We start from the raw sequence: 22,323 nt of genomic DNA on the forward strand, positions 1-22,323 counted from the left end.
ACTCCCTTTATGTATGAGACTCCACTAGGGTCCTACCATAATAGTTACAAGCTCACCCATTATGTATGACTCCATGACCCTTTATGTATGAGACCCTACCCATTATGTATGACTCCATGACCCTTTATGTATGAGACTCCACTAGGGTCCTACCATAATAGTTACAAGCTCACCCATTGCATGTATAATGTGATTCTACTATAGTCGTGCTTTAACGATTGCTAACTTACTCCTTACATGTACAGCATACGATTCTACTAGGGTCGGGTTTGAACGGTTGCAAGGCCATTCTTTACCAATGGTGGGTGTAGCATTATAAACACTTGAGTGCATGTGAAAGCTGAATGAGAAGATTGGTGTGTCATCAAATATAGCACAATCTTAACAGCGTTCCATTGAAAATGAAGGATATGGAAGAATGGATTTCATTTAAAAGGTGAAATGAATCGTATATACAATATCCGACATATACAAATTCTCATTCCTTCCCAGTCCTGAAAGTGCATTAGTTGCGAGATGTTACGTTACACCTCTCAGTAGATCGTCATCCGGTACGCTCCGACCGTTCTTGAAAAAACTGCATGAGCCTCTGGGGGGAAAAGGGAGGAACGGAAGAGAGTTTAAGGGAAGACAGAAACCTATTGGTGGTTAAAGAGTGTCAAAATTTGGGCCTTTTCAATCATCTCCCACTTTATATACACTTTGTACATGGCGTGTGCACAAGAACTTCTTCAGCCATTGAGCTTTGCTAAGAACTGGCTAAGACTGTACTCTTCAGTGTACTGAGATTGGTCCCAAAGTTCCTCCAGTCCTCCAAGAATAGCTTTCAGACCCTTCTTTCCACCCATTGCTTTTACCTCTCCATCAAAGTTCTCATCTGACTGCTTCGATGACATCGACGTTGCTCCCTACATTTCATTTTATGAACCGAGTTAATCAACAGTTATCAATCCCAGAGAGAAACAGGTTTAATAGGTTGAATCTGCAGCTACAGAACGAATCATAGGTATGAACAATGAATGCAGTAATACCTTTCTGGAGGTTTCAGCAGATGTGAAAAGATCAAGCAATTGATCAGTATTCATAGTTTTCATACTGGCATTTTCAGAATTGATGACAGCGTTGGCAACTGAAACTTTAAACTTTTGAAGGCTCATAACTTTTTCTTCTACTGTTCCGCGCATTATGAGTCGATGGACGTTTACAACCTTCCGCTGGCCTAACCTGTGGGCTCTGTCCATTGCCTGCAAAAATAATTACATCAATCAACACAAAGAATGCACCCATGATAAACGAATTTCATCAACAATGAGAACAAATATTTTTTTTAAATTAAATTAGAATCCTGCAAAACGTTCCCTACAAATGAGTAATAATCTCCCCTCAAAAGTACTGTAATTAAACACATACACACAGAGGATTACCTGATGATCTCGCATTGGATTCCAATCATGCTCCATGAAAACAAGGGTGTCAGCGGATGTCAGATTCAAACCAAGACCACCAACTGTTAATGTGAATTTGTTAGCATATGCAATCAGATAAGCTAAATTGTGAAAAGATAAAGTGACGAGAATAAGAATCAACCATGTGTTGTAAGGAGCAAAGCATCGATGGTAGGATCAGAATTGAAGGCCTTGACAATGTCAAAACGTTTCTCCGGCTCAACAGATCCATCCAATCGCAAGTACGTAACACTGCTTTCAAAAGAGAAGGAATTGAAGGGCATCAGAAGAATATAATATATAACTAAGACTGGCAAGCCTTCTTTGTGTGTGCCTCTGTGCATTTTGATTCATGCTATTCAAAGGAGAAAACTCCAGAAACATAATTGGGATGCTAATGGAACTAGTCTGAGCTACAATAATACCATTTGAAGAGGTAATGGCCAAGAGATTGCTGAGTCAGAAATGCAAGAAAAGATTCTTTCATAAGAGAAGACAGGCACGGGTTATGCGCTCAGTGTGCTAGTTGACCATAAAGGCACGAAGAATAAAAATAGTCTACACGTGACACTAAAGCCAGCTATTGTTATAACTTTAATGCATTCCATTACTATAGAGAACACAAAACTAATCACAAAAACAAACTAACTTCTTTGATGAATGCAAAAAAAGATGGTATACTAACTTCTTCATGTGAGCGTGGAATAAATCTCTTTCAATAATGTCCAATAAGGCCTGCAGAAAGATCTCAGATATTAAATTATCGCCCAGTGAAAAACAGAAGCTCAGATTAATGAATAAACAATCAATATCAAGCAATTTACTTTATGTTGTGCAAATATCAAGACTCTGTGCTGGCCAAAGCTGCCAGCCCCATCAGAACTCAAAGTATCAACACCAATTCCGCACTCCTCAAGAATTTCCCGGAGAGCAACTAATTTAGGAGAGTGGTACAGTTTATGAAGTTCAGAAACTAAGTCAGAACTATCGGGTATGAGCTCTGTCAGGAGGCACTTCATTGAATCTGTCATTTTTTCTCCAGTGACAAGCAAAGGATGACTACAAAGTTTAAGCAAATATTGAAGTGCCTGAGACAGAAAAACAATATATGCATCAGGGACACAAAGTTGAAACAAGAATAGAAATAAAGAGCATACCTGAAATATATGTGAAGATGCTTTTGTTGAAACACTGCTTTCCTGTGGTACTTCTGATTCATTTGATTTGACTATACTTGATATTTCCTGTCTAACATGAGAACCAGAGAATCTTTCATATAATTTTAGTTGTACAGGGCTCAAGTCACAGTATCTGTCTTGAATGATTTTTTCTGGCAGATCAGACAGCACTTCATCTTTAGTTCGTCGAAGAAGGAAAGGCATGACCTATAGAAATAAGTATAGAAATCATAAGGGCGATTATCTAATACGCGTGTAACACGAGAAAAAGAAAAGACAAACCTGCTTGTGCAATGCTTCCATGGCGAGTGCCCCAGCTTCTGCATCCCTAGCTGAACATTTAGAATCTCTAGCTGCTAGTAGTGGTTTTCCATAAGTTGATTGAAACTGCATGCAGAAAAAAATTACCAAATTTTGTGCAGGTGGCAGAGGTGAAAAGTAACTAGAATAAGAGTGCATTTGAGATTTTTGGTTAGTGAAAAGGGTTTTTTCTGATGGATAGGAGTAAGGGTAGTTCACCAATTAGACATAAAAAATGTCATCCTCGATGGAAACTAGAAGAAGTTTATGTGGATACCTACCAGCATGGAATGGACGAGAACCACTAACAAAGTGTGCAGACAGAAAAATTCTATTATGGCCTAAAACAATCTCCTAGAGCCTGGTTTGAAAATTTTACAAAAGTATACATGTAATGTCGATCTGATCACACTTTTTTTTAATCAAACATCCTTGCAAAGGGAAAATAGCGATTATTATTATCTATATGGATGACATTATCCTTACAGCCTACAGGAGACCATGAAGAAGTAAGAAATCTTCGTGTCTCTCAAAGAAAATGTGCCATCAATCTTTTAAAGAAAATAAGTAAGCTTGGATGTAAACTCTCTATGCTCCCATTGATCCTAATAACCACATGGGCAAAGAAAACACATTGATTGATAAGGAACAATATAATAGACGGGTTGGAAAACTGATTTACCAAACTCAAACTGAGGTTTGAAAATCAGTTTATGAACAATACTACCGAGAAAAATATACAAATTGTTTACAGGATTCTCGTATACTAGCAAGGAACTCGTAGAGGGGAATTGTACTTCAAGAAATCCAGGAATGAAATCTTCCCAAATGCCGTTTGGGCAAGCTCAAAAACTGAAAGAAGATCAACTACAGGATATTGTGCCTCTGTTCGGGAAATCTTAGTCACTTGGTGAGTTAAAAAGAAATCGGTCATGTCTAGAAGTGACGCTGAACAAGAATTGAGAGCGCTTGCTCAAGGAATATGACGGAATATGACTCAAAAGCATCCTATTACAACTAAGAATCACTTCAGAAGAACCAAATCTACTATACGCATTGCCAAAAAAACCAGATCCATCATGATTGCATAAATCATGTAAAAATTGATTCAGTTCATCGAACAAAAAATTAAAAACAAAAGCTTCTCGCTTAATTACATATCCACCAAGATACAGATTGCAGACATTCTTACAAATGCCATATTCAAGAGAGCTTTTGAAGTCTAAAAGACCAAGCTGGACTTATTCAACATACACAATCCTGCTTGAGAGGAGTGTTGTAAATAGAAAAGGTCTCAATTATTTTCTTTTTGAAATTTCTTGTTATATTCCTTTCATTCTTTCCCTTCTTTTTGCTACCGTTGGTGTATTACCTTTTTTGGAAACTCTCCCTTCAAAGGTTTATTATGTCATACTATTGACAAAATTGACTCTCACGGTCCTGTTTGAAGACTTTTTGTGGGCAAAGATAACATTCTTGTTTTTCATATTCTTCAATTTGCAAACAAAAATATCTATAAAACCAGAGCATTACATGGCAATAACAAAAATAAACAAAATTTGAATGATCGAAAATCATATCTATAGGGAGTCATTACCTGTCTCTCTGTTCCAAGAAAACCGGGTATTAGAAAATCAAAAAGTGACCACAAGTCCATGACGTTGTTCTGCCACAGAAGTTTGAGAATTTTATCAGATAAAAAACAATAAAACACTAATTTGATTATTGTAAATTAATAATTTTGATAGGACAGACTAACCTGAATTGGGGTTCCACTTAGTACCAGACGATTTTGAGATCTCAATTGCTTTACAGCAAGGGTTATTTTGGATTTTGCATTCCTTATAATATGTCCTTCGTCTAGTATGCAATAGTTCCAGTGAAATTGTGAAAGATACTCAACATCCTTACGCACCACATCATATGACGTTATGATGACATTATACTTGTTGAAACAATCTCGAAGAGATGTCCGTTCCTGTACTGAACCAACATATTGGAGCGTAGAAAGTATGGAGACATCAACATACTTCTCTATTTCAAAGGCCCAGTGTCCAACTAGTGTTGATGGACAAATTATCAAAGATGGTGGAATATCTTCTCTATTATTTAAGGTGAGGCGTTCAACTATGTCACATGCCACAATTGCCGATGCCTGAAGTGTTTTACCAAGACCCATGTCATCACACAGGATTCCATGAAGTTTGAAACGTTTTAAGAATGCCAACCAATTTATCCCTTCTTGCTGATACCTAAAAGCAAAAAAAAAAAAAAAAAAAATCAGAGCAACGAAAGAAATAAGAACCAGAAAATACATTTATTAGTCCTAACTTCGTAAATAACTATAGTAAACTACTGTTAGAAATCTACATCATTGTAATGAAGGGAAGTTGCCAGTTTATCAATCAATCAATTCGTGACAGGCAATGAAACATTTAGATTCAGAAAAGTTTGATGGAAAACTGAAATGCTAATTGCTAGGTATATAACAGAAGTGTTAGAAGTCAACCACATTGGGGTTTATGAAATTTTCCCCGGTGAAACATTGCAGTATGCAATTGTTACTTTCCATTTAACGTAGAACTTTTCAAGTTTACCTTCTCAGTGTCATCTTCAGTTCAGTACAGAGTTTGTAATCTTCAATGTGGGAGTTATCAAGTAGTTGTTCCAGAAATTGGGCGTCTTCCTTATTTTTAGAAAAAGCTTCACTGAGTCCAACAGGTGGTGGAAGACCACGTGCTAATGGAAGAAGAGGCACCAAAGCAGCAAAACTGTGGGTCACAGATCGTCTAACAGACTGATCACAATCACTCATACACCTTAAAAGTGGAACCACCAATAAAGGAGCATAAGAAACCAGCTCTACACCCATTCCCTGAACAAGCAAGCTAATAAGCATGCCAGCACCTTGTCTTGAATTTACGGAATTCATATCTTCTAACATAGGAATGGCATTTTGTATCACAGCCCCCATGACATCGATGGTCAATGACTTGGCCATGGAAGTGATGCATCTAGAAGCTGCTAATCTAACAGCTACATGAGAGTGCCGAATACATCCAAAAATGCAGGGAAGTAGGGTAAGTAGCCTTGGTTTCAACTTCTCATTGAGCATTGGAGCAATAGATCGTACCACCTGCATATCCAAAATAATATACTCACTGATATAATTCAAAAACGTTCTTAACCTTGTCATCCTTCAGAAAAACCTGAAGTTATCTACTGCATTAACACACTGAAATAATAAAGTAAATAATTTCTGCGAGCTGTAATAAAATGGTTAGATAATAGAAAATAACTATACAAGTACAAAAATTTCATTTTGAAGAAGAGTAGACTTTCATCAATTATTAGGGAATTAGTTGAGTTTTAAGAGTAACCTGGATGTTATTTATCAAGGTCTGAGGATCCTTCACAGATTCAATGGTGTGCATTATTTTCTGTTCATCTTCAGCAGTAACATTTTCAGTAGTAGTAGGCAACAATATTTCTGTAAGACAATCCCAAAGCTTCGGAAGCTTCCCAAATAATGCATCCCCAAGCTTCTCACAGAGACACCTTAAAACAAGTTCAGAACCACGTCTGCTAATAAAACCCTCAATTCTTGATCGATCATCGGTACCAGACAGTGTATGAACTTTTGTTCTTGATTTTCTCGTACTAGTCCCAGAAGAAAGAATATCTTGCTCATCAATTACCTCCATGGAGCAAATAACTGCAGCTTGAGGTGTTTCAGAAGCGTCCATGCAGGTCAAAGTACAAATATTTTTTATCAACTTATCATTTGGCCCAGGTTTACGTAGAACACACTGACAAATTAACTCTGCTAGTGCGTCTGCTGCTTTTTGTTGTAGTATTTCCTCCTTCAAGTAATTCAAAATGATATATTGTGATATCTATTCATAATATATGTCTCTGGGTGCTATGTTTTTACATCAGGAAATATTTACCTGCTCTCTTTTTATGGAAGCCATCAAAGGCAAAATAATTGGATTAAGTCTGGTTGGAAGCTCAGACATCCAAACAACTGCAGCAGCAACCATTGCAGAAACCGAGATATGCAAATTACCCTGGGAATTTTCCAAAAAAGGAAAATGGAATGTTGAGAAAGATTAATTAGAAGTACAAAAATCTATCCAAGCCCTAATCATGAAGTGGCATGATGAACACCATTAGCTGAATATCATATAGCACAGTTCAGAAAAACCCTCCCGACAATGATGAAAAAGAATTAGTTCAAGTGGCAAAAATTCAATGTGTGTACTTGCTCATAATATATCATGGTTCGATTACCCACGTTTATGATGGAAACTTCACCCCTATAATTCATTGCATTGTAATGTGTAAAATGGAGGGAAAAGCAACATCATAAAAATTCCAGATCAATAGGACAAAATGCAGCTATAAAATTCAAAATTTATAAATACCTGAACACACTTCAAATACCCTGAAGTTGTCAAAAGACGTTGTTTCAATGACTCTATATCATCAATACCCTGCCTGCCCTCCAACCCATTTCCATCAATATCTCCAAGCGATGTTGGAATTTTCGAAGCAAAATTAATTGCATCATCAGCAGTCAGGTTCTCCAAGTCAATCTGGTTACCCGAAAAGAATTCCTTCAACATCCCAGATGACTCAATGGCCCGTACTAATTGTGTAGCCTCGCCACGCATCTTAGAATATGTCCTTGAAAGTTCAGAGTAAGGAAGTAGTGAATCCTTCGTAGGAAATGCAGGATCAGAGCACGTTAACAGATCCAACAACCTTTCTCTTAAATAATTGGGCAGCCAAGAAATAACTCCATGATCTCGAGAGTTCTTCTCTTGGTTCCTTATCTCTTTGAACCAAGAAATAAGGACAATGGAGGCTACCTAATGGGATGTGAGCAATCAGATAAATTTTTTATGCGGAAGGGCAGAAACAAGGAAGGAAAAACTGAGATCAAAACTTTAAAGTACCTGCCGCTGGACTCCAGATGAGGATTTAAAAGCATTCCATAATGGACCAATTACATCTTGCAAAGATCCCTCATTCAGCTTAGAAGCAAAAATTCCCAAGGCTGTTGCAGTGACAACTCGGGTATGAGTCACTGAGATATCCGCATCAGCACCGACAATGATCTTAGAAAAACTGGACGAAGAATCTCCATTTCTTTCATGTGAAATAGTTACCTTTGCCAACTCCATGCCAACTCCGCTGGAAGACTCATTTTCAAGTTTTACAGCTCTCATTTTAGCAGCAGCCCTAAAATGACTTCTTCTAGGAAGCGCTACTGGCCAAAATAATTTTGAACTGTCAAATGCAGAACCGTATGTTGTTGTTGCAAGCTCCAACCAGGATGAAACATGTGACCTTGCCACAAGTTCCAATTCCTTCACTTGAGACTAATACAAGGAAAATAAAAGTATTGTCAGCAGATCTAAATTTTGTACAATCAAGGATCAAAAACACATTATATATTGATAAAAGGGGACAAAGAGGAATGAGAAATTGCCTTTATACAAACAAGAAAAGGAAAAATAATTGGAAAGCTTCAAAAGATTGATCATCTACAATACAAGGGGGCAAAAACAACGCCAAAATCTATGGACTAAAACATTTGTTGACCTACGAAAAAGCATGAAAAAGAAGATACAAGAGTAACCAAGGGCCATAGCAAATTACAAGTGCACGCTCCAATTGACTACAACCAAGGAGCACAAAATCATCAAAATTTGACCTAGAAAACTCCACTTAAGGACAGAATCCCAATAATGTCACAAATTCCAATAAATTTCTTGAACAGTTTTCCTCTTCCAAACCAAATTTCTCATGACCAACATTGATAACTTCAGTGAAACCCGCTAAAGAACTCTTTAAAGGGAACTAGATGTGTGTGTTGTGTGTGGGTGTTTCTTTCTTTCTGTCTGTCTGTCTTTTTAATGGAAAAGGGAGATGGGATTTGTTTGATTGAAGGAAGTATATGCCAAGAATTAGGAAGGGATACCACCTCATTAGTTAACTTTAGGGTTATATACCAACAACTACAACTAGCTTTTACCTTTTGTAGGCTTGCATAAACGCATACAAAAATGTATATAGCATAGACACACGTAAACAAACGCAACAATTACAAATAAACCATGAGAAATAAAGAGCCATTTCCAATTATTTGGGACTAGAAGATTAGTTGGATACAAAGAAAAAACATAAGATTACTAGGGTAGAACCAAGTCCAGCCGGCAATAAAACCACAATGAAATTTATTACAATCACAAACTTACATAATTTTTTCATTGTAAGAGACTATGCTACACTTCATTTACATTATAAGGATAAAGAAAAGAAGACATAAGAAGTCAATTATCATGTAATTAGTAATTCATGATTCGAGTGAAATTATGATTTTAAATCACTTCAAAAATGAAAAATCATAAAAACTAACAATAGTAATAAACTAAAGCAAAAGTAAGAACCTGGAGGAGGAGCCTCCAAACTCGCTCTGAGCACTCCAAAATATCATCATTTGATTCTAGAAGCAAATTCTGAAACACAATCCTAAGGGTGTCACCTAAAATGGTTGTCGGCCAAATGGAAGTAGAAGGCACAGAAATTATTTGTTTCAATCCTGCTTCTAGCAACCGTTCCTGTACAGATGAATATTTATTGATGAAAGAAATGAAATTATTATAATACAGCAACGTGTGAAATAAGAAAATTGTACAAAACTATTTACAAATCTTCCATGGAAAATATTTAGAGAGTAAACATCAGAGAAAGTGTACCAAAGTGCGGATAGCTGAATAACGAACTGATGTGATACTGTGCCTCATAAATGGCCATAACCTCGGCGCCAATGATGCAAATGCATATGGATTTTCCTGCGAACGTATTCCTTCTGGGGTCTCATGCACATGAATAGCTCCATTTAGATCAAACTCTTGGGTCTCTCTTAAAATTAATGCCTCAAACATCTTTGGAATCATCTCTTTCTGGGAATAGATTTCGGCCAAAAGATTCATTACACTGCATAATAAATAGAAAGCCATAAGACAATTATTGATGGGATGACAAGGATAAATTATAGCATAAAAGTCACTTCAAATGAATTGAATCATATCTAAACCAATAATTTCATCATGCATTTTCGTCTTTCAGAGTCAACAACTATTATCATAATCCCAACCAACAACTAAATTAACAATAGTGACAATCACTCTCTAAGAAACAAAACATGGAAAAGATTTGTGCAAGTTCACCATGAAGAAAGGGTATATTCAACTCAAAGCAATGAATATTGAATGTAGCAAGCACAGCATATGATTGGAAAGCAAAGACCAAGAAGTTAGAAGTTGGAGGGGTGATTCCGTTGTAATGTGTCTTGAAAATCAGAAATGATTCATTACAAGAATTGCAAAGAGGATGCCCAAGAAGCTGACTCATTTCCACGACAAAAAAGAATCTTCATAACTTGGCTTCAAAAGTTCTCTTACGTTCATCCAAATTACCCACAATGCAGCGAGTATGACATCCACCCACAAAGATCCTTTACTCAGATACTCTTCTTCTAAACAATCCACAACCAACACATCAAGTAACATGATTGTATATCACTCCAGTGACCCAAACTCTCAAGTCTTTGCCCTTAATATCTCACCATAGTGACCAAAACTCTCAATTTTGAAACAAGATGAACGAGTACAGCTACAATAAGGGAAAAAAACCAATAGTTTTTTTTTTTTTTCAAACAAAATCATATAAATGTGCAAAAAGTACAAAAGATGGCAGGAAGGATAAGATACTCCCCCAAGCCTCAGCCAGGAAAGTTAAAAAGTAGACTTCTAATTGCACAATTGGTGAACAAGCTTATTCAAAAGAATAACATCTTTTAAATCGCATGAATTCTACCAACACAGACATGGGCCTTATGTTTAACCGTTACCTGCTGGTGGATGGACTTAGATCATCCAAATCAAGCAGGATGTCCCAGAGCAGCATCACAATTAAATGCAAGGTCTGACCCTTGAGAGAAACAATAGAAGAAGCAGCCGGAATTAAAGCATCAGCTGCAACTGCCTGAACGTCATCATCTGGGTCCTCAAGCCCTGCTTTACATGCAGGGAGAATGCGTGAAAGCAAATCATGAAGAAGTTCCTGGCACAAACAGAAAAGCAGTAAGATGACAGATTGAAGCGTAAACAACAATACTAGAGCTCATAATATTACCATGAATAATATCTTTGTAACAAAAAGTCTTCTTTTTAAAGAAATATCCTTTCATTAATAAAAAGAAAGGAGAAAAAGTCCTCATAAAGCCATCAAGATTACAAGATTTCCACTTGACACAGATAACCTTTCTTCTGCTCCCCTTTCTCTTCTAGAATATGTCCATCTACGTCAGGTCGAAGATATATTCATTTTTTGTCACCCAAACCCTCAAAAAGGTTTTATGGTCGTTCTTTCCTTCTCTATTTCAGAAACTACCTTACAACTAAAGATCCTATTCTCCTTCTTGTCGAAGTTAAATATTCCCAAGAAGATTACATGAGGAAGAGCCAAAACTATGGACTGTACTTAAACACTCATAGTTGTGACTGGGGCTGCACTAGTGCTTACTTTGCAAGGAAGCATATGAAGATTTTGACCATATCTGTGGAAATGCAAGGTTGCTTTATCGATTTGAATGCCTTTTTAGAGACCAAGCGTGTGCATGGCTTGACTCAGGCAATTGTCGTAATATATTTTATTCCATCCAACCTTTCAAGATAAAAGGCATATTCTTTGACATGCTAATTTTATGTGGTTTTACAGAGAATTGGCAGGAAAGAAAGGAGAATTTTTAGACTTCCTTTCTTGGAATAATGCTGGCAGATCACTTCCTTGGTTGATTTGGACGGGAAAAAACACACCAGATACTCAGCTAAGACATCTTGTGATCCTTTTTGTCAAAATGTATAGTTTACAACCTCCTCTTGGAGTGCTACACATTCCTTTTTGTAACACTCAAAGCATGCTCATCCATTTAGATTGGAAGCCCTTTATTAGGATCCTCTAATTAGGCTTAGGAACCTCTCATCCCTAGGGCCATTAGGTTGTATGTTTTTCTTTTGTTGATAATGAAGTTCTTCTGTCATCCAAAATATATATATTGACTAAGGATTTTTTAATTATCCTCCAAGTTTTAATTTTTTAAAATTGGAGCCTTTGTTTCATTTTGTAAGGTCCTTAGCTACTTCCAGCTTCTATGACTTATCTACGATGCAAGACAAAAGAATGCCACAAGAGAAGTGTAACATAGACCATCACGCTATGATACCAAGAGGAATGGCATCAAATACAAAGGACACAGGATCATACAGCAAGAGCTGCTCTTGGGATATGACTCCAATTATTCAAAGAAAGAACAAAGACAAGAAGCTCCAACGACTGAGCATGGGAGGGTGCAAATTGTGAGCTTACTCAATCTTAACGCAATATTAGACAAAGAAGAATATTTAGAACAGATAACAAATGTACACGACCTCTTTGATTACATGGGACCACATAAAGGAAAGAAACTTAAGTTGGTGGGACCACCAACTACAATCCAAACAAGGAGATTTGTCATTGGATTACAGGGGATGCATTCTTATTATTATTAGCTGCTCAATGATGTAATTGGGAATAATACTAGTCCCGTGCTGTCTCTCCCCTACAAAATCATAAGATCGACTTCAATGACTTTCTTAGATATCTTTCCTATACTTAAGCCCCTCTTTTAACTTTTTAACTAAAGGTCAAGCTTCAAACCAAAAAATTAACCCTTATCTGACCTTTACCCTCAAGGCCATCCTTTCATGCATAAAGCATTCTGAGGTTTAAGGATTCTATTTAGATACAAATATACAATGACAATGACCGATCCTAAATCATGAAACCCACACAATAGAAAAAGCTGCCAGACATACAAGTAGTAATGAAAATATACCTTCCGTACAGCAACCAAATACTTTATGCCTAAAAGACTCCCATGACGAACTTCCCATTCCTGTCTGAACTGAATGGAGGAATAAAAGTAACGTTAAAACAACATACAGATGTTTTAGAGTTGGATTGTTTTACAAAATCGAGCATACTCCTAAGCAAGAATACCATATTTACAAAAATTGAACATGTACTTGAAACTTACCTGCATTTGCAGCAAGATATTTAGCGTTTCATTAACTAGTGAAGGATGCATGTACTTGAACACTGCACCCAATGCTTGAGCGCAGGTTTCACGCACAGGGGCTACGACTTGATCTGATACATAATCTCCAAAACTGCAAAATATATGGAAGAGAAAGAGAGAGAGAAAACAGCATCCCTCAGCAAATGGAAAATATTTGTCTCTAAACTCAAAAAATGCAAAGGACCCACAAAAAATGATAAGATAAACTTAGAAAATTATAGTCAAGTAAGAAATAAACAGCCTACCGATCGAGAAGTAATATACACAATAGACGAATCGCGCAGTCTTGAAGAAACTCAAAATTCTTCAGCCAAGAATGCCTAGTCAATTTAACCAAATTCCTCAGCTCGTGATTTTCAGAAAAGTTCTTGAGCATAGTAGTACCCTCTGAAGGTAATTTATTATCAGGGCACTCCTCGGCTGCTGCTTCAGATGTATCTTTATGCAAATATGAACCATTGGGATGATCCTCCACCTTTACAGAGCAAACATTAAATTGAGCTTCAGACTGATCATCAGGCAAAGGCCTATCATCATTTTCAACCTTCACACTTATCCCCAATTTAATATCCTCGTGGGCACAAACCATCGGATTGACAGGTGGACATAAGGCGTCTTCAAACTTGGGTCTTTTCAGTTTGAACTCAAATTCATCCTCCGTCAATTGCATATTTAAATCAATGTCCCTTTCGCGCTTTAGCTTATTTGGCATACTTCCATCTTCTAACGTGGTCAATGGAGAACTGTCCACGACCAAATCAGGCAACAGTACTCCAGCACAACCTCCTTGATGAGTTAAGATTTCTCTCAGGGCCATCACACTACCATGACGAACTTCCCAATCTGATATTTTAAAAAGGTTAAAAATAAACAAGGGAACTCAGGAAAACAGAAATTACTGTCAGTATATCCAACATTTAAAGTAATATGAAAATTCTTACTCGAATCAAACATATCAAGAAGAAGTTGCTCAACAAAATTATGGAAAGGCCATTGTCCATCACCATCATGATCACCAAAATCATCATCATTATTTACACTCACAGCTGCCTGCAGATGGATCGCCAACATTTATTTCACTTTCACTTTACATATAGAAGTTGCAATATAATCGACAGATGAATGGAAAGTTGATGATCAAAAAGAAAATTATAGGTAAGCAAACCAAAATTAACTAATTCAGTCAGAACAACCGAGCAGCCATCATATATTAAGAACTTTATATTACAGCTATCATCAAACCATGGAAGCACACAGTAATATAATCATAGGCATCACTAACTACCACTTTTTTTCATATAAGATAGATCTCTTTTATTTTCACTCCGATAGCTTTGCAAAAGGGGAGGAAAATAGAAGAATATGGAGATAGATAAAGGAAAGAAAATATAACATGACTGCACAAAGTCATACCTCCTTCAAGTATTTTTACGTAGTCCCATTTTTCATAGAAAATGCAAGGTCATTTAAAATCACTACGTTTCCCTCAAATTATTTTCACATTCCCCACATCAAAATCTTAGAAATGGCTAAGTGTCTAAGAGTACAACAAAAGAAATAGTGACATCAAGCAGAGAAGATAAGTCAAAATCCTTATATTTTTCCATTCATTAAATTTCGTAGGAAGATTCATTCACATCAACCATCCCCATAAAATTACTTTTTCATTAATGTATGCAATTTACAAAAGAATTGCAAAATCCAAAACGAAGGGGTCACAAAAGATTTATCCAATTGGTCAAAAGTGTAGAGACTATAAGAGTTATAAAAAAGATATGCATTTATACCAAGAAATCGCTAGGAATAGAATTTGATCAAAATAACTTTCAATAGGACTTTCATTTTCTTTGAAGAGGCGACTGTTACATTCTTTCCAAGTTGTTCACAAAAAGTTCAAATAAGAAAAAGTTCCCAAGAACCTTCTTCCCATCAGAAAACAAACGTACATTAAGAGTGTAAATAAGAAGGTTTTTGAGGTCATTAGGTAACTTGTAAACCACTAAAGGTGGTAGATATCTACTTCCAAAATCTGACTGCATAATGACAAGTGATGAACAAATGGCTCTAGATTTCATGGGCTGTTCTACAAATTTGGCGGCAATGACGAGACAATGCTATGTAAGGTAAACGACACCGCATTGTGTCGTAGTGCTGTGGTAAGCAAGATATTTTTAGGCACAATAGTTCGGTAAGCAGTGTTTATTTCGCTTATTTAAGGAAAGTGGGCTTGACAAACGAGTTGTCTAGGATTCCTCCATTTCAAGGCCTTAAAAACATAGATTTGCAGGTAAGAGATCCACTGCTGTCCAGCATCCTCTTGTAACAGTATTAACTCCAGCAAATTATATAACTACATCTAAATACCAGAAAAGCATAGAAAACAAACAATACTGATACATGCATTTGACACAAGGAAAGAAGACTAAGAAAAGTACAAGAAGCCTCAAAGAACCAAAAAAAAAAGTATTTATCCGGACCTGAGCCCCTTGGTGTATGCAAGGAGATAATAGAAAGATAGTACCTTTTGTGAACTTAATAAGTCCGGACCTGAGCCCCTTGGTGTTTCCACTAGTTGGGTGCCTGCTACATCTGTCTCTCCTTCCTCAGACCAGTGTTTTGTCTGGTCCTTCGAGTTTATTTTTGCTTTTCGTTTCAGAAGGTTCCTTTCCCGAGCACTGGGCCTTTTGGATACAAGATACGGGGCCATGTTAGCAACGAACTGTTGGATATTATGTATTGATTTCGATGGATACATCTGCCTGTCTCCACCATTACCATGCATGTTAACTTTGTCCAAGATAAGGTCCTCATCTCTTATCATGTCACTGACATCCATGAATTGCTCACACACATCCAAACCTGTGCAAAAGGGAAGAGATTTGCTAACAAGAAAACATAATAAAGGACTTGTACCAAGAAAAACAAACACTAAAAAAAGGAAATGAAGTACGAGTGGTGGAACAAGATGAAAAATAAGGTACAAATTTCAAATTATTTAAAGCATGTAGGATATTGAATCAATATTGGGGAAACTCCAAAAATCTTAGATTACGGAAGCACAAAGACAAATAATTAGATAAAATCAATTTTACTCGGTGGTATGAATACATCTGATACCATCATTACACAGCATGATTTTTTTTTTTTTTTTTTTTGGTAGTAGTTTTGGCATAATGTAGCTTGCTAGGCTAGGAAATTTTACATTTAATAATTATTATTATCATTATTGTTGTTAAAATTCTCGTGTATTAAATCTAAATTTAGGATGTGTGTGCAATTTTAGCTTTCTCAAATGTGAAATCCTAACTTCTCCCTACTCAGAATCAGTGTTGCAAGGCAGCACAGAGGATTTGAATCACCTTTTCCTTTTCTGCTCTTTGGTGGTGTCCTCGGCACGGTTCTCAAGCCTTTGTTGGAAACCAACTTTTCCCACTAAGCAGGGTCTAAGATTTAATCTCCGAAAAAGTTCTATGGTCATAGATGGAAGGTATGCAAATACCAGACATGGATTGATGTTGTCATTTTGATTCTATGGGAAAATTGGATTAATATAAGGAAACATATCTTACCCGGATAGTGAGGGATCAGAACCAGCTACAAGGTGTTATTATTTTTCCTCTTACTAATTAGCTATTAAGTGTGCTAAACCCAAGTCATCTTGTCAGTACTCCCTTTCTTCCCAACAGAGATTATATTTGTTATACTTCTGTATATTTCATGCTCAAAACATTAGGAATTTCCAATATAATTGCTTTGATTATTAAAAGATATTTATATATATATATATATATACACACACACACATATATTAGTGACAATTTTTTAATAAAGTCACGTTATGTTATTTACATTATTCAATTACTTATATAAACATAATTTAGATAATTACAGATCTATAATATAATCTTCTACTAGATAACTGACAAAAAGAAATCTCACAAAAGGAGGCAACCTACCAAAGAAATCTCCAATCAAGATAATTACAGATCTATAATATAATCTTCTATAGTATATCAATAATTTTCAAATACATGAGTGTGTGTGTGTGTATGCCAACCTAAACGACGACGAAGATTTTGCTTTTGACGAGCCAAACGCTCCTTTGGGCTCTTGATGTTTTCACTGGTGACATCAAACTCCTGCAAGGTATATCTTAAAATCAATCCACATACCTATCAGATTAGTTAGTCTTTCCTGCTTTATTGCAATACATCATCCAGAAATCTAAATTCTGGAAACTTTCAACTTTTTATTTATTTTCGCAATCAGTTCAGAAATATTTTACAATGTACAGTATGATCAGGCCAATCACTGAAATCCTCTATCAACTAATATTTTATACATACATACATACATACATACATATATATATATATATATATATATATATTGGAGGGGAAATGAAATAACCCCATCCCAATACTGCTTCAATTCAAGGGCCATTACAATAGCAACTTGTATTAAAATATATAAGATATTAAGTGGGACGCTGAAAACCAACAGTAAAAAATATTAATAGCGGAAATAAATGAGTAGAAGATTCGAGGGGTGATTTAGATGATGTTAAGATTTGAGAAAATTAGGGAGCTTGTTTGTACTAAGAAAGGATGTTAGTGGGGGTAGGTGTGGTTTGGGTTCCAATAGAGGGCTGTCAGAAAGAGAAACGAGAGAGAAGCCGAATGAAAAAATCAAAAATTAAAAAATTAAAGAAAAAAAGCTGAAGAAAGAGAGAAAAGAAGACGAATTAATTTTTTTGTTGCTGTCATAAAAAAAGGTGGGGGGGCGGGGGGAAGAAGTTTCCTAGCACACTATGCATACGAACTTTGTTCTATTGGTCTCCTGTGCTAGTGTTTTGTTCCTTCAATTGTGTTCACAAGTTTTTGGTGCGTGGGTTAAAAGGGTATTTGAATACGTTCCTAGCTTATAAGTAAGCAGCTCTTGGAGGTTCTTCTTGCTGGTTAATGTTCTGGAACTTGAAGTTTGGATTACATTTTTTATGCTGATGGTCTGTTTTCAAGTTGTAAGTTAAAAGTTTGAGACGTTCATAAGGAGGGAGGAGGGTCTCAATTGGAGACATAAAGTGAAGGTAACATAAGAGAAGGTAAGACAGGCTAAAGAAGGGAATTGGAAAATAGGCAGAGAAAAAACACCATTGCGCCTCAAGAAAATGCTAACGGTGAAACCTTACGTGGGGACAAGAAGATCAATTGTCCTCCTTTTTTCTGTCTTTATGCTCAGTGGTTCTTCCCAGCCTTTTCTAGAAGGCCTAGATTGGTATCCCACTTGAAGAAGGACAGGTTGAAGTTGGAATTTCCTTTTTCCATAGAAGCCAGCGCCAGTGGGAAAGCTCCCCAGTGGATAAGGCCCCATGTCAAGATGGTTTTGCTATGGCTTTCATTCCAGATAGCCGGCACTATATTAAGAGTGATTTTTGGAAGGTGTTTTGTGAGTTTTATGAGTGAAGGATCCTGTAGAATCCTCAAAATGAAACTTTTGTTCATCTTGTATTTAAAAAAAGATAGGATTAGGAACTTACAAGGGTCAAGGATTTCGAACCCATCAATTTGGTCGCTAGTATTAATAAAATCATTGCCAAGGTGATAGGCAGATAGATAAAGAAAGCTCCTCCCTATTCTCTGATTTCCAAGGTGCCTTTATTGAAGGTAGGCAGATTTTGAAACTCCTATAGCTAACAAAGCTAACCAAAATTATAGAAGTCGTAAGCATGAAGGAGTCATGTTCAAGATAGATTTTGACAAGGTTTAAGACCACGGTGGTCGGGACATTTTAGATGATGTAATTGGGAAGAAAGGTTGTCATTGTAAATGGAGATCTTGGATTAGAAGAAACGTTAGGACAGTCAATTTTTCCATCCTCATTAATAGTAACCTGAGAAGGAGGATTCTAGCTTCAAGAGGTGTTAGACAAGGTGATCACCAGCCCTTTGCCCTTTAGGTCAATTTTCTTTTATCAATAACAAACTTTTATTGAGAAAAATGAAAAAATACACATAAAAAAATAGAGCCCACAAACGGAGGCAACCTAAAGAAAGAGCCTCCAATCACGTAAAACAAGACCTAACAAATAATTACAAAAACAATTCGCCACCAAAACCCACAAAGAGACATTGAACCTAATAAAAGTCAAACGCCACTCAAAGACCTCTCAATCCCTCTAAAGATTGTGTTGCTTTTCTCACCCGCAATGCACCACAAAACAGCACATGCTCAGTTTGCCCCGAAATCCTTCCCATCTCATGCAAAGGAGGTGGAGAAGGAACTCATCAACCATCTCCTCCGCAACCCCTATGTCTGACCAAGGTTAAGTCAAACTCCTCAAAGAAATGACTCCAAACAGCATGGGCTAAGTCACTACTCCAAAGGATACGATCAAGGCTCCCAACAACCCACCTACCATGCAACACAACAGCCCAATCATTGAAACCCAATCCAAGGTGTTAAGTTTTCCATGAGAACCTACCATACAAAAAAAAAAAAAAACTGAATTGCCTTTGGAATTTCCACCTTCCACGAGGAAAAGAGAGGCTCTTGAGGGATTGGTTGACCAAACAAAGAAAGAAGGATTTACAAGAAGGAAGGACAAGGACTCCAAATGCAAACATCCATTCTCCCTAGATTACAACAAAACTCCACAATCATGAGGGCAGCAGTATCTGTTGCTATCGGACAAAGGACGTTAGAACCCTAAAACGAGCGAATAAGAGGTCAACAAGCAAGACATACTTTCAGCAACCTTATAGTTCCACATCAAAGCAAAATGGTACAGTCTGTATTAAGTACGATTCTTACCTACTTCTTATATATGTTTAGGATCTTCATATCTATTAGAAAGAGTAGAGAACATAGGAGGAATTTTCAAAGGAAGAGGTCAATGAGGGGAAGGGTTCCCATATTGTTGTTAGTGCGAGTAGAAGGGATATCTGTCTTTGGGTCCAAGTTCTTTTGAAGGGTTTTCTTGCATACCTTTTTTCTTGTTTGGTGGATCCTTTCTTCCCCAATGTTGTACAGTTTTTTCATGCTTTGGAAGGTTAAAATTCCCAAGAAGGTCAACTTCTTATCATAGTAAGGTTAACACTTTGGATCTTGTTTCAAGGTACATGCCTGCTTTGATATTGTTGCAGTGTTGTATTCTTTGTAGGGGAGTAGCATAGGACCTTGATTACCTCCTTTGAAATTGTTAGTTCACTTCATCAGTGTGGAATGATTTTTTTTAGACCTCAAGTGTTTATTTGGCTCACCCTAGAGCTTGTACAGCTTTGGTGTTCTTCGCTTACCTTTTGTGATAAGAGACTTTTTATGGCATGCCAACTTCTTTGCAATTTTGTGGGGCTTTAAGCCAAGACAAACAACAGGATTTCTAGAGGGTTCAAGAGTTCTTGGGAGGGGTTTAGTCTCTAGTTAAGCTCCAAGCTTCTCATTTGGCATTGGTGACCGAGGTTTTTTAATTACTCAGATCTTATTTAGTTAACTTGGAGCCCCTTTAGTTTGGCTCCTTCCTTTGGGCCTTATTTTTACACCTCTTTGTATTCTTTCACCTCTCGCAATGAAAGCTTGACTTTAAGTTGAAAGCTTTTTGGAAAACAGGAGTAGTTGCTATAAAATTTCACAATTCCTAAGGTTATACCGTTGTTATTAGTAAAGTTCATGGTAATTGTTATAGTTTTCTGTTTTCAATCAAGTTTATAGGGTTCGGAATTGTGTAATTTTTCCTATTTTTGGTTCCATTGTAATATACAGGTACGCTTTTGTAGTTCTGATTTCATCAATGAAAAATATTGTATCTTTTTTAACTTAAGAAACAAACAGAAATACATATATTTGCACAAAAAGTGCATGTTCATGAGTTTGTACCCAAGAAAAATAAGCTACTAAAATAGACAGATCACCTGTCCTCCAGATGCCACCAAGGCGCCAAATTCAAGCACATTATTCATATCAAAACTGTTATGAAGAAAATGCAGCATTCGGTCAGTAAACAAGCAACATGGTCAGCATTTGCATAAATTAGGAACTCTGGAGATAAAAAAGAAACCTTTTAAATGCAGACTGCAAATCAGGCATGGCCAGGACATCCTCGATAGTACCAGACAAGCCAGCCTCTGAAATCTTTAGTCCAACACAGTCAATGAGCTCAGACACAGATGTGTGCTTAACATTCTGTGCAATAGCCCCAATCGCATGGGCAGCCGCAACCCGTGTATCCCAATTTTTACTGCGTAAATACTGAGATACCTGTTTAAACAAACTTAGGATTAAAAACTAATTCAACATAATGAAATCCATTGCACAAAAGTATGCGGCCCAAGCAAACAACAATATCAAATGAAACCTCAACAAATTATGACCTTTTTCAAAAGAGATGTCAAGTCCTGAGGATGGGATTTCGCAATCTCCCCCAACTGCCGAGCTGCAGTAAATCTCGTTGCTTGTGTTGAACCAGCTATTGGGATTCCGTTAAGAAAAAACCCCAACTCAAAAGTGAAATTCAATGGAAATACAACAATTAAGCGTACAGTTTCATTAAAAAAAAATATGAACAAGAACAAGGATACTGTCCAAGAGAGTAAGAAGACGATGAAGTCGAGACGACTGCTGTGCCATGATAATAACATTCCTAGTACGCCGCTAGACTTCTGCTAATAATAACAATTGATAACATTCCTATCCACCGTCAAGTCCCGTTCACTGCGCTAAGCCCTACACTCCATCAAAACAACAAAAAGCTAAACATTCAATCGAGACTTCACGGAACAGTCAGATAAGGAGCAGTTCAGTTATAAGCAGGCAATCGAATGTCTGAGAACAAATTGGTGAAAAATTAGAGATTTGGAATACCCTTAAACGAATTGGAGTTCTAAGCTCCTAAGATCTACGAAATGATGGAGATATTGAAGGATTAGACATGGAAGAACGACCAAGTTTAGGGTGATTAGGGTTACCTGGAAGGAGATGAAGATAAGTGAAATGGGATTGAACAAAACATCTTTGTTTCTACGTTTCTTCGCTCTCCAACTTGGTGAATGGTGCTCAGTCGATAACCGACGACGAAAACCCTTCTTCCCTCGCTCGCTCGCTCGCTCAATCTTGCATGAGTTGCATTTTATATATTTCAACCATTTTTCTTTTTTTTTTTAAATTTTATTATATATCTTTGTTGTGTTTTTTTTTTTTTTTTTTTTTTTTTTACA

The 22,323-nt window shown here is 36.7% G+C and overlaps 2 protein-coding genes across 2 annotated transcripts in view; both read right to left on the minus strand.

The window, feature by feature from the left end:
- Positions 1 to 404: 404 nt before the first annotated feature.
- Positions 405 to 22,229, minus strand: LOC111442033 (TATA-binding protein-associated factor BTAF1). The gene is made up of 29 exons (XM_023079279.1): positions 22,075 to 22,229; positions 21,688 to 21,832; positions 21,481 to 21,575; positions 21,168 to 21,367; positions 21,022 to 21,076; positions 17,173 to 17,254; positions 15,637 to 15,974; positions 14,057 to 14,165; positions 13,361 to 13,958; positions 13,074 to 13,206; positions 12,873 to 12,941; positions 10,848 to 11,059; positions 9,691 to 9,931; positions 9,382 to 9,552; positions 7,885 to 8,310; positions 7,351 to 7,797; positions 6,874 to 6,993; positions 6,304 to 6,786; positions 5,521 to 6,059; positions 4,683 to 5,175; positions 4,521 to 4,589; positions 2,906 to 3,010; positions 2,603 to 2,830; positions 2,270 to 2,533; positions 2,131 to 2,180; positions 1,588 to 1,697; positions 1,425 to 1,507; positions 1,032 to 1,244; positions 405 to 908 (listed from the first exon to the last, which is right to left on the minus strand). The coding sequence occupies exons 2-29, from the start codon at positions 21,734 to 21,736 to the stop codon at positions 732 to 734; spliced, it is 6,159 nt and encodes a 2,052-aa protein (XP_022935047.1). The 5' UTR covers positions 21,737 to 21,832; positions 22,075 to 22,229; the 3' UTR covers positions 405 to 731.
- LOC111442036 (glutamine synthetase cytosolic isozyme-like) overlaps positions 21,144 to 22,323 on the minus strand; it is a 5,983-nt gene continuing 4,803 nt past the window's right edge. Inside the window, exon 13 of the transcript XR_002710261.1 lies at positions 21,144 to 21,166. The gene's annotated coding sequence lies outside the window, so the exon portion shown is untranslated. The remainder of the gene's footprint in view (positions 21,167 to 22,323) is intronic.

This window comes from Cucurbita moschata, unplaced genomic scaffold, assembly GCF_002738365.1.
Source record: "Cucurbita moschata cultivar Rifu unplaced genomic scaffold, Cmos_1.0 Cmo_Scf00004, whole genome shotgun sequence".
Classification (NCBI taxonomy): Eukaryota; Viridiplantae; Streptophyta; class Magnoliopsida; order Cucurbitales; family Cucurbitaceae; genus Cucurbita; species Cucurbita moschata.